Raw genomic sequence first — 12,927 nt, forward strand, 5'->3', positions numbered from 1 at the left:
TGCACATGCTGCAGAAACAACCCCATTTAATAGCATGGAACAGAATTTCAGTCACAGAAATTTCAGCAACAAATCTGTCACATATGAATATATCCGAAACACACCATGTCCTTAATTAACCTCAACCTCAATAGATGCCTTATGGCTGCTCTTTTTTTCTGGAAAATTAATTTAAGAAGTATCCCCATTAAAGGTGCCATCCATTTTTCCTACAGTGCTGCCCATAATTCTTCATACCCCTGGCAAATTTGGACTTAAAGTTACTTTTATTCAACCAGCAAGTAATTTTTTGACGGGAAATGACATAGGTGTCTCCCAAAAATTAATTAGATGATGTACAAGAGGCATTATTGTGGGAAAAAAACATTTCTCAGCTCTTATTTACATTTGAGCAAAAAGTGTCCAGTCCAAAATTATTCATACCCTTCTCAATAATCAATAGAAAAGCCTTTGTTGGCTATTACAGCAATCAAACGCTTCCTATAAATGCAGACCAGCTTTTTGCATGTCTCCACAGGTATTTTTGCCCATTCATCTTTAGCAATGAGCTCCAAATCTTTCAGGTTGGAGGGTCTTCTTGCCATCACCCTGATCTTTAGCTCCCTCCACAGATTCTCAATTGGATTCAAGTCTGGACTCTGGCTGGGCCACTCCAAAACGTTAATGTTGTTGTCTGCTAACCATTTCTTCACCACTTTTGCTGTGTGTTTTTGGGTCATTGTCATGCTGAAATGTCCACTGGTTCCCAAGGCCAAGTTTCTCTGCAGACTTCCACAGTACGGAACAACTTTTTTGCTCAAATGTAAATAAAAGCTGAGAAATGTTTTTTTTTCCCCCCACAATAATGCCTCTTGTACATCAGTCTTATTATCTATTTTGTCATTTCCCATCAAAAAATTACTTGCTGGTTGAATAAAAGTAACTTTAAGTCAAAATTTGCCAAGGGTATGACTAATTATGGGCAGCACTCATTATATATATATATATATATATATATATATATATATATATACACACATACAGGATAGGTCATCAAAATGAAATCAGAGAGGGGCTGACTCCCGACACCCCCGCTAAACCACTACTTGAAGAGACCATGTAACTACATCTGCTCCGCCCCAATGGCCTTCAAACAGTTGATTTACGGGGAGCCAGGGGTCGGTCCTAAGATAGGTCATCAATATGAATGGCTTAATGTTTGAATTGATGAGACCAAGGAGTTATTTTTAAAAAAAAAGTCTTTACATATCACTTTATGGCATGTTCCAGCATCAACAAAATAATTCATATATTTTAATACTATGGTATGATAAGTCCAATACCCAGCATGTAAACTTTCAGGAAGGAGGAACAAAAGCTCATATTGTCTGTTGCAGAGCAGAATTGAGAGATATTTGACCTATTTTTTATTTTTGTGCTGATGGATACAGCTGAGAATGTTAAATAAAGTTAGTTTCAAAATTAACATACCATCTGTGACCTTGTTTTTACAACCTTAGGGCTTCTGCAACTACTGTAGCATTCAAAGAAAATAAGACAATCATTTCCAATTCATTAGTTAATAAAAAGTTCCAGAACATTCAGTGGTTGAAAAGAAGCCTTGCTCTCTGCACGCAATAGCTATTGCACCCAGGCAGCCTAGTCTGCCCAGCTTTACCAACACATCGGAATTATGGGCACAACTTAGAGTTCAGAGAGGCAGAATGTTGAATCAGGCTACCTGAACAACGGCCTTACCTAAAAAAAAAAATTTAAAAAAAATCAGTAATGTCATTAGTATTATACTGAATGAGCTCTGTGTGGAGACTGACTGGAAGTAATCCATGATATGCTCCAAATAATATGCAAAGAGGTATCTCCCAAGGAAAGAGAACTATCTAAGCCAAAGGTGCCAAACCATTTTTCGTCTGAGGCCGCACTAGACCTGGTATAAATTTCGTGGGCCGGAACCAGGTAGCTTTGCCAGAAAGAAATGAAAACGCTGTGAGGGGGCACGTGTGAGCATTACTACTGTGAAGAGGGCACATATCTGGCATAACTACTGTGAGGGGGGCACATATCTGGGCACAACTAATGTGAGGGGGCACATATCAGGGCATAACTACTGTGAGGGGGCACATATCAGGGCATAACTACTGTGAGGGGGCACATATCAGGGCATAACTACTGTGAGGAGGGCACATATCAGGGCATAACTACTGTGAAGAGGGAACATATCTGGGCATAACTACTGCGAAGAGGGCACATATCAGGGCATAACTACTGTGAGGGGGCACGAGTGAGCATTACTACTGTGAAGAGGGCACATATCTTGGCATTATTACTGTGAGGGGGCACATATCTGGGCATAACTACTGTGAGGGGGCATGTGTGAGCATTACTACTGTGAAGAGGGCACATATCTTGGCATTATTACTGTGAGGGGGCATGTGATGTATACATGTGTGTAATGTATGTAGTGCAGTATGTGATGATCACACAATGCACTACATACATTACACACATGTATACATCACATACTGCGCTGTCACCTTCTTCTGCAGGTCTACCTTGATGTCTGGTATTTAGGCTTCAGTCAGATCCTCCACCGCCATGCTTGCGCCGTGTGCCCAACACCACCAGGAGCTGGCCCCTCCTCCTTTCATCTCCGGCCGGCTTCTCCTACAGCAGGGCGCTCTATCGCTCCAGTGCCCGCCCAATCTTACCAATCAGGGGCGTAGCTAGAAATGACTGGGCCCTATAGCAAAAAGATTTATGGGCCGCCGCCCCCCCCCCTCCCGGATCTCCTACCCCCACATACCTATCGGACCTCCCACCCTTCCAGAGCTCCCCCCCCCCAACATCCCCACAACCCCTCCCTAGATCCCCCTCAGTGTCATCCACAGATCCCCCACTCAGTGTCATCCACAGATCCCCCACTCAGTGTCATCCACAGATCCCCCAACTCAGTGTCATCCACAGATCCCCCACTCAGTGTCATCCACAGATCCCCCACTCAGTGTCATCCACAGATCCCCACTCAGTGTCATCCACAGATCCCCCCCTCAGTGTCATCCACAGACCCCCCCCCTCAGTGTCATCCACAGACCCCCCCTCAGTGTCATCCCACAGACCCCCCCCTCAGTGTAATCCACAGATGCCCACCCCTCAGTGTCATCCACAGATGCCCACCCCTCCGTGTCATCCACAGATGCCCACCGCCTCAGTGTCATCCAGATATCCCCCCCCTCAGTGTCATCCACAGATATCCACCCCCCTCAGTGTCATCCACAGATATCCACCCCTCAGTGTCATCCACAGATATCCCCCCTCAGTGTCATCCACAGATATCCCCCCCTCAGTGTCAGCCACAGATATCCCCCCCCTCAGTGTCATCCACAGATATCCCCCCCTCAGTGTCATCTACAGATATCCCCCCCCCCTCAGTGTCATCCACAGATATCCCCCCCCCAGGTGTCATCCACAGATATCCCCCCCTCAGTGTCATTCACAGATATCCCCCCCCCCCCCTCAGTGTCATCCACAGATATCCCCCCCCCCACCCAGAGCAGCTTCCTAGCTAATTTATTCACTGCACTTGCCTTGCCTCTGTGAAATTGAAGAGAAGCGCCGTAATCTCGCACAGGCAGAGGCCAGGAAGACGGTGCATGCGCACTTCAATGCCTCTGCCAGTGCGCCTGTGGCGAGATTACGCGCTTCTCTTCAATTTCACAGAGGCAAGTTCAGTGAATAAATTAGCTAGGAGGCGGCACTGGGCGGGGAGATTGCAGGCACAGCAGCATCGCTTTGCTGCCTGTGCCGTTCGCAGCGCTCCCTGTGCTGATAAAGTCTGGGTCCACTGCGCGGACCGCAGGTTGGGCATCACTGATCTAAGCCATCTTGTGGAAGTGGTTCCCTAGGAGTCAAAATCCAACTTTTGAACAAACCTTGGACTATGACAAGGGAAAAAGCCATACATCCATCTGTAGACAGTTGTTTTGAGGTGCTTGCTCGTCATCAGTACAAAGTAGGATTCTGGCTGGCTGGGACATATTCCAAGGCTTGTTAAAAAGGTCAGCTTTTGACTCACAGGAACCCCTTCCACAAGGTGGCACTAGCAAGATGGTTCTCTTTCTTTGGGAGATACCTCCTTGCATATTTTTTCCCATAGAGCGGGTTGCCAATGGGAGACAGAGGGAGTCCGCTCCTTCTGTTACTGCCTACATGCGGTGGGTGCTATTGTCCACGGCATTTCAGGAGTTGAACAGCCTGGATCGGCACTCCGCCTGGTCCGGGTTGTTAGAGCAGGAGAGCGGCTGTCATGTTTTCCAAAACCATATAAAATAAATAAAAAGAGCAGCAAATCCAAATGAAATAAAAAACCACTATTCACTTCTTCAATTCCTCATAAATTCAGTGCAGATGCACCAGTGGTCTGGCCCCAATCAGGCAGCACATCACGTGCTGTTCTACTGCCAGCACTGCTCAACAAAGAGAGCCATGATGCCAACAGTATAGCAAATGATCACAGAAGTCACTGATTGGCTGCAGCAGTCACGTACTTCCTGCTTGTATAATAAAAGACCAGGGAGGACTGCTAGTGTGTCTGCACTGGATCAAAGAGGGTTTTTTTTTTTTTTATACCGGTATTTTTTATTTTTAGACACTGAATAACCCCATTAAAACATCTGGTGTGCACTTAAAAAGGAGAAGTTCTGCAGGACTAGCATTTACAAATACCAGTACAAAGAATGACTGCAACTTAAAGGGAATGTGTCAACTATAATTTTTTTTCTGCCAGTTAAAACCACATATTATTCTTTTCTAATCTGTTTTTATTTTCTGATTGCAGTTTAATTCTCTTTACTGAACATGATTATGGGGATCTTGCCTGAGCTGCTTTTAACAGCATTCAGAGATCTGCTTTACAGTAGCCATAGACACAATAGACTGGAGGAGGCTCACTGACTTCTATGGCACAGTTTTCTAGGCATGCTCTCTGACCTTTGCAGAGATCAGGGGGGAGAGTATAAGCTGTGATATCACCTATTGTAAATGGTGGAGTCTGTGCTATATACATATATAGGTGATATCTGTCATTGTAATCCTGCCTGTATATAATAAGCAGATAAGTGCGTGAGCTGTACAGAGCAAGAAGTGACGCCTGTTATTGGGCCTAGTAACCAGTGTGAAAACTGCAGGATTTTATTAGTGTGCTAAATTATTCAATATTTTAAAGATATCAGGGGTGTAAGCTACAGCACACCTCTTGTCAAAAGCTTATCTCCCTGAGAACAAACAGATGGGAAGTGTTAAAATCTGCCCAATCCTTCTTTCCCCCAATGCAGACGTCAGAGGTAAGTCGGACTCCCCACATACACATTAGATGGTCACCTGGGCCAGCTGAAAACTGATTATTTGAGAGAGGAAGATTTGGATGGCTATATACTTCCTCTCTGACGGCCAATGTGAAGAAGGTAGTATTACATAGTGGGACATTCAGAAGAGAAGGAATCCTCATATTTGGATAAGCATTAATTATTAATATATTCATATAAGAACAGTTGTTTGCAGCACATAATACATGTCAAGAAGATGTAACCCTACCTTCTATTCCCAGCACATTTTGCGCCTTGTTTTCTTCCGAAACTTCAAACTTCTGTATAATGTCAAGACAGTATTCTGTTGTCACATTATTCATCTGTTGAGAGAAATGACAGCATTGTTGCGAGTTGTTCTCATCTATGGTACACTGAGTGTTAATTCAGTGGAAAGTCTGGACCCAGGGCTATGGCAGAAATCACTTTGATAAAGCTTGAGATGCAGTGAACCGTTAATAAACTGTCAGCACTAAAGTCATAAATATTGAATTTAGGAGCGCTCCAAAGGATCCTCTGGCTCAGCTTCAAAGGACACAAAGCAAGTACCAGATAACGTGGAGGCTCAGATAGATAAGTCTGTAGACCATGATCAACAAAAGAATCTCATCCAAAATAATACATTATACTGGGAGTCATTTTGACCCTGATAAGGCCCTGGTAAGGCTCTGAATTATAAAAGCTGTGTGCCAGTATATGGAGGCCAACCAGTTAAAAGTGTCAAGATGGAGCTAACCAGGGGAGAGTCCAGAATTTTAAACTGAGGGTCAGAATAGGCCAACAATGTGTGGTCATGGAGGTCTGAACCCTGCAAGGCCAACAATCAGCACAATGAGTGTCGTGAGCATGCAGTGTCTGGTGCCGTGGCCCAGGCCATTCAGTTGAATAAGGCTAAATCATCATGAATTGGGACAATCTTTTAGCAAAATCCCAGAAAACTCTTGAATGTGAATATGGTTGTGCATGGTTATTTTGTAGACTAGGATACCAGGGTATCATTTATAAGTTTCACACTTTAGATATCCCAGAAATGGGGATGAAGCAGTTATGTGGCAAACCAGACATCACAGGAACAAAAACTTCTGAGATTCAAATGTACAAAATGATTCAAACATTGTGATAAATAACTGTCATTTTATTGAAGCTACTACTACTTTTTTTTCCCCCCATGGTGAAACTACTCTCTGCACCCTGTGTTTGGCCGGATTTATGAAGACAGTTTTTCATTCCTATCAGACAAATTCCATTACCTGTAAGATTAGCAGTTTTAGGCTGGGTTTACATGCGACTCAATAGCTGCGGATTTGCAGTTGCAGAATTTCATACAGTAAATCATGCAGAGATGTAAAGTATGATTCGGAAGTCAAGCCAGCACTACCCGTATGATTTCTTGTGCAGGGACCCAGTCCAGTCCGCAAACAATCCAGGAAAAGATGTCCAGGACTGAGATGAAAATAAAATCTTCAATCTTTATTTAGCTTCATGTAAAAAAATACATCTCCACATGCAAAGAGGTAACTTTACCGTTTTCTATGTGGAGATGTATTTTTTACACAAAGCCATATAAAGATTAAAATTTTTATTTTCATCTCAGTCCTGGACATCTTTTCCCCAAAGTTATATAGTACCAGCAAAGTGCGTGCAAAAACCTCAGCGTAAGGCCTCATGCACACGAACATGCATGGCACCCAACCATGGGCTGACGCATGAGGATCACGGACCCTGCGATCCACATGCGACTGTCAGCACCGCAAAAAAGTATTGCATTTTCTGACAGGCAGGTGGTGTCGCCGCTGGACATCAGCAAGGCGAGGCCATGGCCGTGTAAGATCTTCTAAAATGGCCAGAGATTTTCCAGGCCTGCTGCAAAACGTCCTGGACCCCGGGGTATTTAGCAACGAATCGCTGCACGGCTAAATTCAGGGCGTGTGCCATGCACGCATGTGTAGTCGTTTCGGCCTGTTTCAGCGCGCTCAGCAGATTGGCACCGTTGTCACACACCACTTTACCAACTGTCAAATTGAGCGGGGTTAGCCACTGTTCGGCCTGTGACTGCAGAGCTGAAAGCAGTCCAGGACCGGTGTGGTTCTTGGCTTCCAGGCACAACAGCCGCAGCACAGCATGGTAACGTCTCACCTGGACGTCGAATAGGTTCTGGGGAGCTTGGGGGGGTGCAGCGAAGAGGCGGTAGCAGTGGAAAAGGAGGAGTCAGCTGAGAAGGAGACAAAGGATGGAGTAGGAGGGGAGGAGGAGGAGGAGAAGAAGGCAAGCTGCATGTAATTCTTGGCAGTAACACCAAATCCACACGGGAGCCACGGGTTACATGCTTGACGGCCGTCAGAAGGTTCACCCAGAAGGCAGTAAACGTTATGTACCTTCCCTGCCCATGTTTGCTAGACCACGTGTCTGTGGTCAGATGTATCTTGGCACCGACACTGTGTGCCAGAGATATATTCACATGCCGCTGAACGTGGCCATATAGCTCTGGGATGCCCTTCTGGGAGAAATATTACCTTCTGGGGACCTTCCATTGTGGCGTGCCAATGGCCAAAAATTTTCTAAAGGCCTCCGAGTCCACCAGTTTATAGCAGTAGTTGGCGGCTAGCAGTTCCGACAAGCTAGAACATTTGGGCCACGGAAGCCTGCTTTCTGCAGATGAAAGCAACGACGGCACAGTGGAAGGTGAGTGGAGGACAAATGGGAGGAGTGAAGAGAAGAAGAAGAAGAAGAGGCAGGACGTGGAGAGCCGGGAGTGTTGCTTTGTGGGTTCTGACGGCGTTGCTCCCACTGGGCTCGGCGATGGGAGGCCAGGTGCATTCCTAAGGCGGTCGTCCCTAGGTGAGTGTTGGGCTTACCGCGACTTGTGCGTTGACAGCACAGGCTGCAGAAGGCAACACTATTGTCAGCAGCTGACAAGTTAAAAAAAAAGCCCACACTGCGGAGCCATGTGCCAGCGTCCTGGGAGCACCAAAAGTGACCGTGCATGGCACATTTGCAGTCTGCTTTTTGCCTACAGTGCCCTGCGAGCTTTGCCTGCTTCTCCTCCCTCTCTGCTGCTCTGTCCCTCCCTCTGAACTTCCCTCCTCTTCCTCTCTTTTGGGCACCCACGTGACGTCCATCGACACGTCATCATCGTCACCTTCAACACCACTGACATTTGACATCTTGGAAAAGGCAGCAACAGCGGGGACCTCCCTCCTTGGGCTGATCTGGGTACCGTTGTCAGGCCGCTGGGTGGTGGCCGTTGCTAGCCTCCTTCTTCTTATGTCAAGAATGGCTGTGCATCGGTAAGGTCTGGGAATGGATGGGAAAATAATTCCTCTGACTCGAGTGGAGGGGCTATTGTGGTGGTGGTGGTATATTGGGGGTGCACAGAGGAGAAAGTGAGGAGTGTGCAGATACAGAGAATGAGGAGGATGCAGAAGTGGAAGGCTGAGTGAGCCACTCAACCAACTCTGGTGTGCCCTTTGAAGTATCGCAGCGGCACCTTCTCCAACTTCCCACTTAGGCTCCGGCGTAATGCACCTGCCCGACCTCTACCACCCCTGAGGAACAGCCTTCCTCTTCCCCTGCCTCTCATTTTTCAAAATGACCCTGTGCCCAAGTCCCTAGAGAAGAGCAGTATTTGTGGAAGCAGGTATATCGCAGCCCTCAATCAATATTTGGTGGAGAGCAGGTATATAAACCCTTAATCAGTATTTTGTGGAAGCAGGTATAGCACACCCCTCAATTATTCTTTTTGCCACAACAGTTATATCACACCACCCTGTTTATTTGGGGCAACAGGTATATCGCAGCCCTCAATCAGTATTTTGTGGAAGAAGGTATATCAGATGGTAACAACCTGTTTCCACGCCTTGCCCTGTGAATGTGCGGAGATCTGTCAGACTGGCTGCACATGTCTGACTTCTTTGTTTGTTTTGACTTGGGTTTCAGCTGGATCCACCTTTCCTCAGGTGTACTGGGTTTCATTGTTAGTGAGGCTATTTATCCCTCCTTCCCCAGTGGCCTGTGTGGGTTATAGTTCTTTGCTGGGAGCTCTTGATTTGTGATGAATGGTCTGCTCCAGCTCTGCTCAAGATAAATCCTTTCCTTTAATTAACCTTTGTGTGTTTTATCTAGGGCCTCTAGGGAGACGCTTGCTTCTTCCTAGTTTGAAGAAGCAGGTTGCCTCTTCCCTTTTCCCTGCTGCTTAGGGTTTGCCCAGGATGTTTAGGCACAAGGGCATGTGCATATCCACCCTAAAGGTATGCACATGGGCACAGAAGTTTAGGGAAAGCTTTTAGGGATCGCTAGGAGGTGACCCTTTTCTCCCTAGCTTTTGGGCCTAGTCGTTTTGTTCTGTTTGTTTTCCCGTGTTTGGTTATTTCCCCGCTTACCTACCTATCGTGACACTGTGGCCTTAGTCTTTTATCCAGACTTAGTCATTGTGCCACTAAAGATGGCCTCCTCATGCTGCCATCTCCACACCATGTCACCTTGCCACTCATTTTTATCACCATGCTGCTGCTTAAAAGGCCTTAAACTGATCACCAGGCCCACATATTAATTAAGGTTTTGTAATCGATAAACCCAACTTGCTTTTGTGGGCTGCATCAGTGGAGTATCTAGAAAAAACTGGGCCCCACAGCAAATTTTTGAATGGGGCTCCATCCCACAGTTATATTTTAGCGACCCCATCCTTTCATGCCGCCCCCATTCCTGTGGCTAGTAAAGATCGCTCTCTCAGACCAGGGCCGGCAGCTGTTCCATCTGTTTTATACACTGTCTATACTGTCACTGTATATAATTTCATTGTGTAATACTGTTGGGAGGGGCCTGACCAAATCTTTTAGTCCTCCTCCTCCTGGATGGGCCCCTTCTGGGTCAGGGCCCCAAAGCTGCAGCTTCCCCTATAGCTACGCCCCTGGTGACAGATTCCCAATAGCTTTCTCACCATGACATATCCAGGATTGTGGTGACTTATTCCCATTAGCTTTCTCACCATGAAAGATCCTTACAGATCCAGGATTGTGGTGACAGATTCCCAATAGCTTTCTCACCATGACAGATCCTTACACATTTGCATATTATGATCAACTGCACATTAATTATGATAAAGCTTGGATAACATAATAATGAGCCAAACATCTTGTTCGTACCTTTTGTTCAACTTTCAGAAACTGGGCAAGTTCTTCCACTGTTAAGTGATCTTTCTTATCACTGTAACTTAAGAGCAGCAGGTATAGATCCCTTCGTAATGACATCATTTTGTAGAACACAGAGAACTCCTCAAAGGTTAAAGTGCCCTGATTCTCATCCGTGTCTGCTTCCTGTAAAAGAAATGTTTCACATCATAAACAAACTATGCTTATCAACTGTCAGGTTTATCAGTGCATCACCCTAATCCTTTCTTAGTTTAATCCATCATTTCCAGCAAGTGACTGCTAGTGATAACCTTTGTTGGGCTGTCAACAGCTTAAAAAATATTTTTTTTATTTATGGCAATTTTTTGTTTTAAAGGGGTTTTCCGAGACTTAACTATTGCTGACCTATCCTCTGGATAGGTCATCGGTAGGGATGAGCAAATCGAAGTCAATTTACATAAAACGTAGTTGTAATACAGTACGGTGCGGGCGCCAAAGTTATCACTTTGAGAAGTATCGCGAGACTTTGTGTGATAACCCTTGGTGCCGAACTCGGGTTTAGGGTCCCAGTGTAACTCCCGCTCCATACAGTATTATGCAAATCGACTTCATATGAAGCATCCGAAGTTGATTTGCTCATTCCTAGTCATCAGAATCTGATCAGTGGGAGTCCTGTGAGCTTCATGGCCTTCTTTCTGCTTTTCCTAGGCCGAGTGACGACCGAGTTCATGATCACCTTCATCGACACGTGGTCAAGTGAATGGGGCTGAGCTGCAATACCAATCAAAGCCATTATACAATGTATGGCGCTGTGCTTTATAAGCTGCATGAAGGCAGCAGCAGTTACAGGCAGCGCTGCTGCCTTCTCAAAACAGGGGTCCCGGGAGTCGGACCTTCACCGATCAGATACTTATGACCTATCCAGAGGACAGGTCATAGGGAAAAAAAAAATCTCGGAAAACCCTTTTCATTTTCCAGGTCACTGTTCTTTAAAAAAAAAAAAAAAAAATATATATATATATATATATATAATATATATATATATATATATATATATATAATGTTAAAATTGTGCAGTTTTTGCATTGATCACTTAACCTAATATGTGAAAACCTCTCAGTGCTCCAGATGGCGACCAAAATGGTTGCCTTTTTTGGTCGGAAATGAGACTTAGAATTGCAAAGCGCAACATGACTTTAGTCTGCGCCAGCTCCACCTGCACGCTAATATGCTAGCTTTTTTTTTTGGGGGGGGGGGGGGGGGGGGGGGGGGGGGGGGGGGGGGGGGGGGGGGGGGGGGGGGGGGGGTGGGGGGGGGGGGGGGGGGAAGGCTTTTAATCTATAGGAGCCACATTATCTGGTAGGCATGCCAGTTTGTGATACAATAAATTACGAAAGGTCCTCTAAGAAAGGAAAGGGGAAAAAAAAAAAAAAAAACACACATTCACCTGGCACACAGATGCTAATCTTTGAGACTAATGGGCCAGGCAGGATGATGTGAAACACTCAATCAGCAGAGGGCAGCCTCTAGAAGTAAGGACGATTGCTCCTAGAGGCTCATTTGCATAAATAAAAGTTCATTTTTCACAAAAAACAGAGGCACATAGAAAAAAAGTGACACAGACTGTTAGATTCAGCTGACATTAGCACATAAAGTCAGCCAAGTTTAATAACCATGTTCCGGATGACAGATACCCTTTCAGATCCAGGTGCTGGTTTGAAAACTGTATAATACTCCCCTGTCCGACACAATTTGTGATCAGTGTAGGCAGGAGAGGAGTGAAAGCGATCATGGAGAGGACTGTGAGCAACACAGCCCTCTCCATCCTGAAGGTCCCCGAGCTGCATGGAAGGAGATGAAAGCTACATCTTGAGGACCTTAATGATGTCATTAGTGGGAGCAGCCAGACCAGTGAAGAGGAGAAATGTGAATTTTTAGGTTAACAAAAATGTACATTTTTGCGTTTTCCTTTTTCACTCCCTGTCTAACCCCTAGTCATAATTTTTTGTATTTTTCTTTTCACATGGCCATATAAGGACTTGTTTTTTGCAGGGAAAGTTGTAATTTCAAATTGCAACTATTTTACATTGTATACAATTTAGTGGGATACCTGGAAAAAAAAGTGTACCGGGACCTTCCAGGAGGTGCGACCAGTGAGCCCTCGGCCCAGTTTCATTCCCCACCACCAGTGGCTCTGTGAAAACGTGGCTCACTGGATTTTCGCCCTCCTGGGTTTGCCTCTGGTCTGCTGGTGCACCTTGGTTCGAGGTAGTGCTACCATTATTGCCTAACCTGCATCATCATTACTGTCATGTTCATTGATTACATGTGTAATAAAGTACTCTGTTGGTCCATGCTCTGCATCTGCCTGTCTCCTGTTTGCAGACTGTCCCAGAGGTCTGCCTTGGGCCTCCGCCAGCGTAAAGCATACAAATGCTCACTAG

The 12,927-nt window shown here is 45.5% G+C and overlaps 1 protein-coding gene across 1 annotated transcript in view; it reads right to left on the minus strand.

The window, feature by feature from the left end:
• Positions 1-12,927, minus strand: part of PLCH1 (phospholipase C eta 1) — a 289,893-nt gene that overhangs the window by 104,871 nt on the left and 172,095 nt on the right. The window contains exons 6-7 of the mRNA XM_040429955.1: positions 10,499-10,669; positions 5,587-5,680 (exon numbers count right to left, since the gene is read on the minus strand). Of these exons, the coding sequence (XP_040285889.1) occupies positions 5,587-5,680; positions 10,499-10,669 (265 nt within the window). The remainder of the gene's footprint in view (positions 1-5,586; positions 5,681-10,498; positions 10,670-12,927) is intronic.

Source organism: Bufo bufo, chromosome 4 (assembly GCF_905171765.1).
Source record: "Bufo bufo chromosome 4, aBufBuf1.1, whole genome shotgun sequence".
NCBI lineage: Eukaryota > Metazoa > Chordata > Amphibia > Anura > Bufonidae > Bufo > Bufo bufo.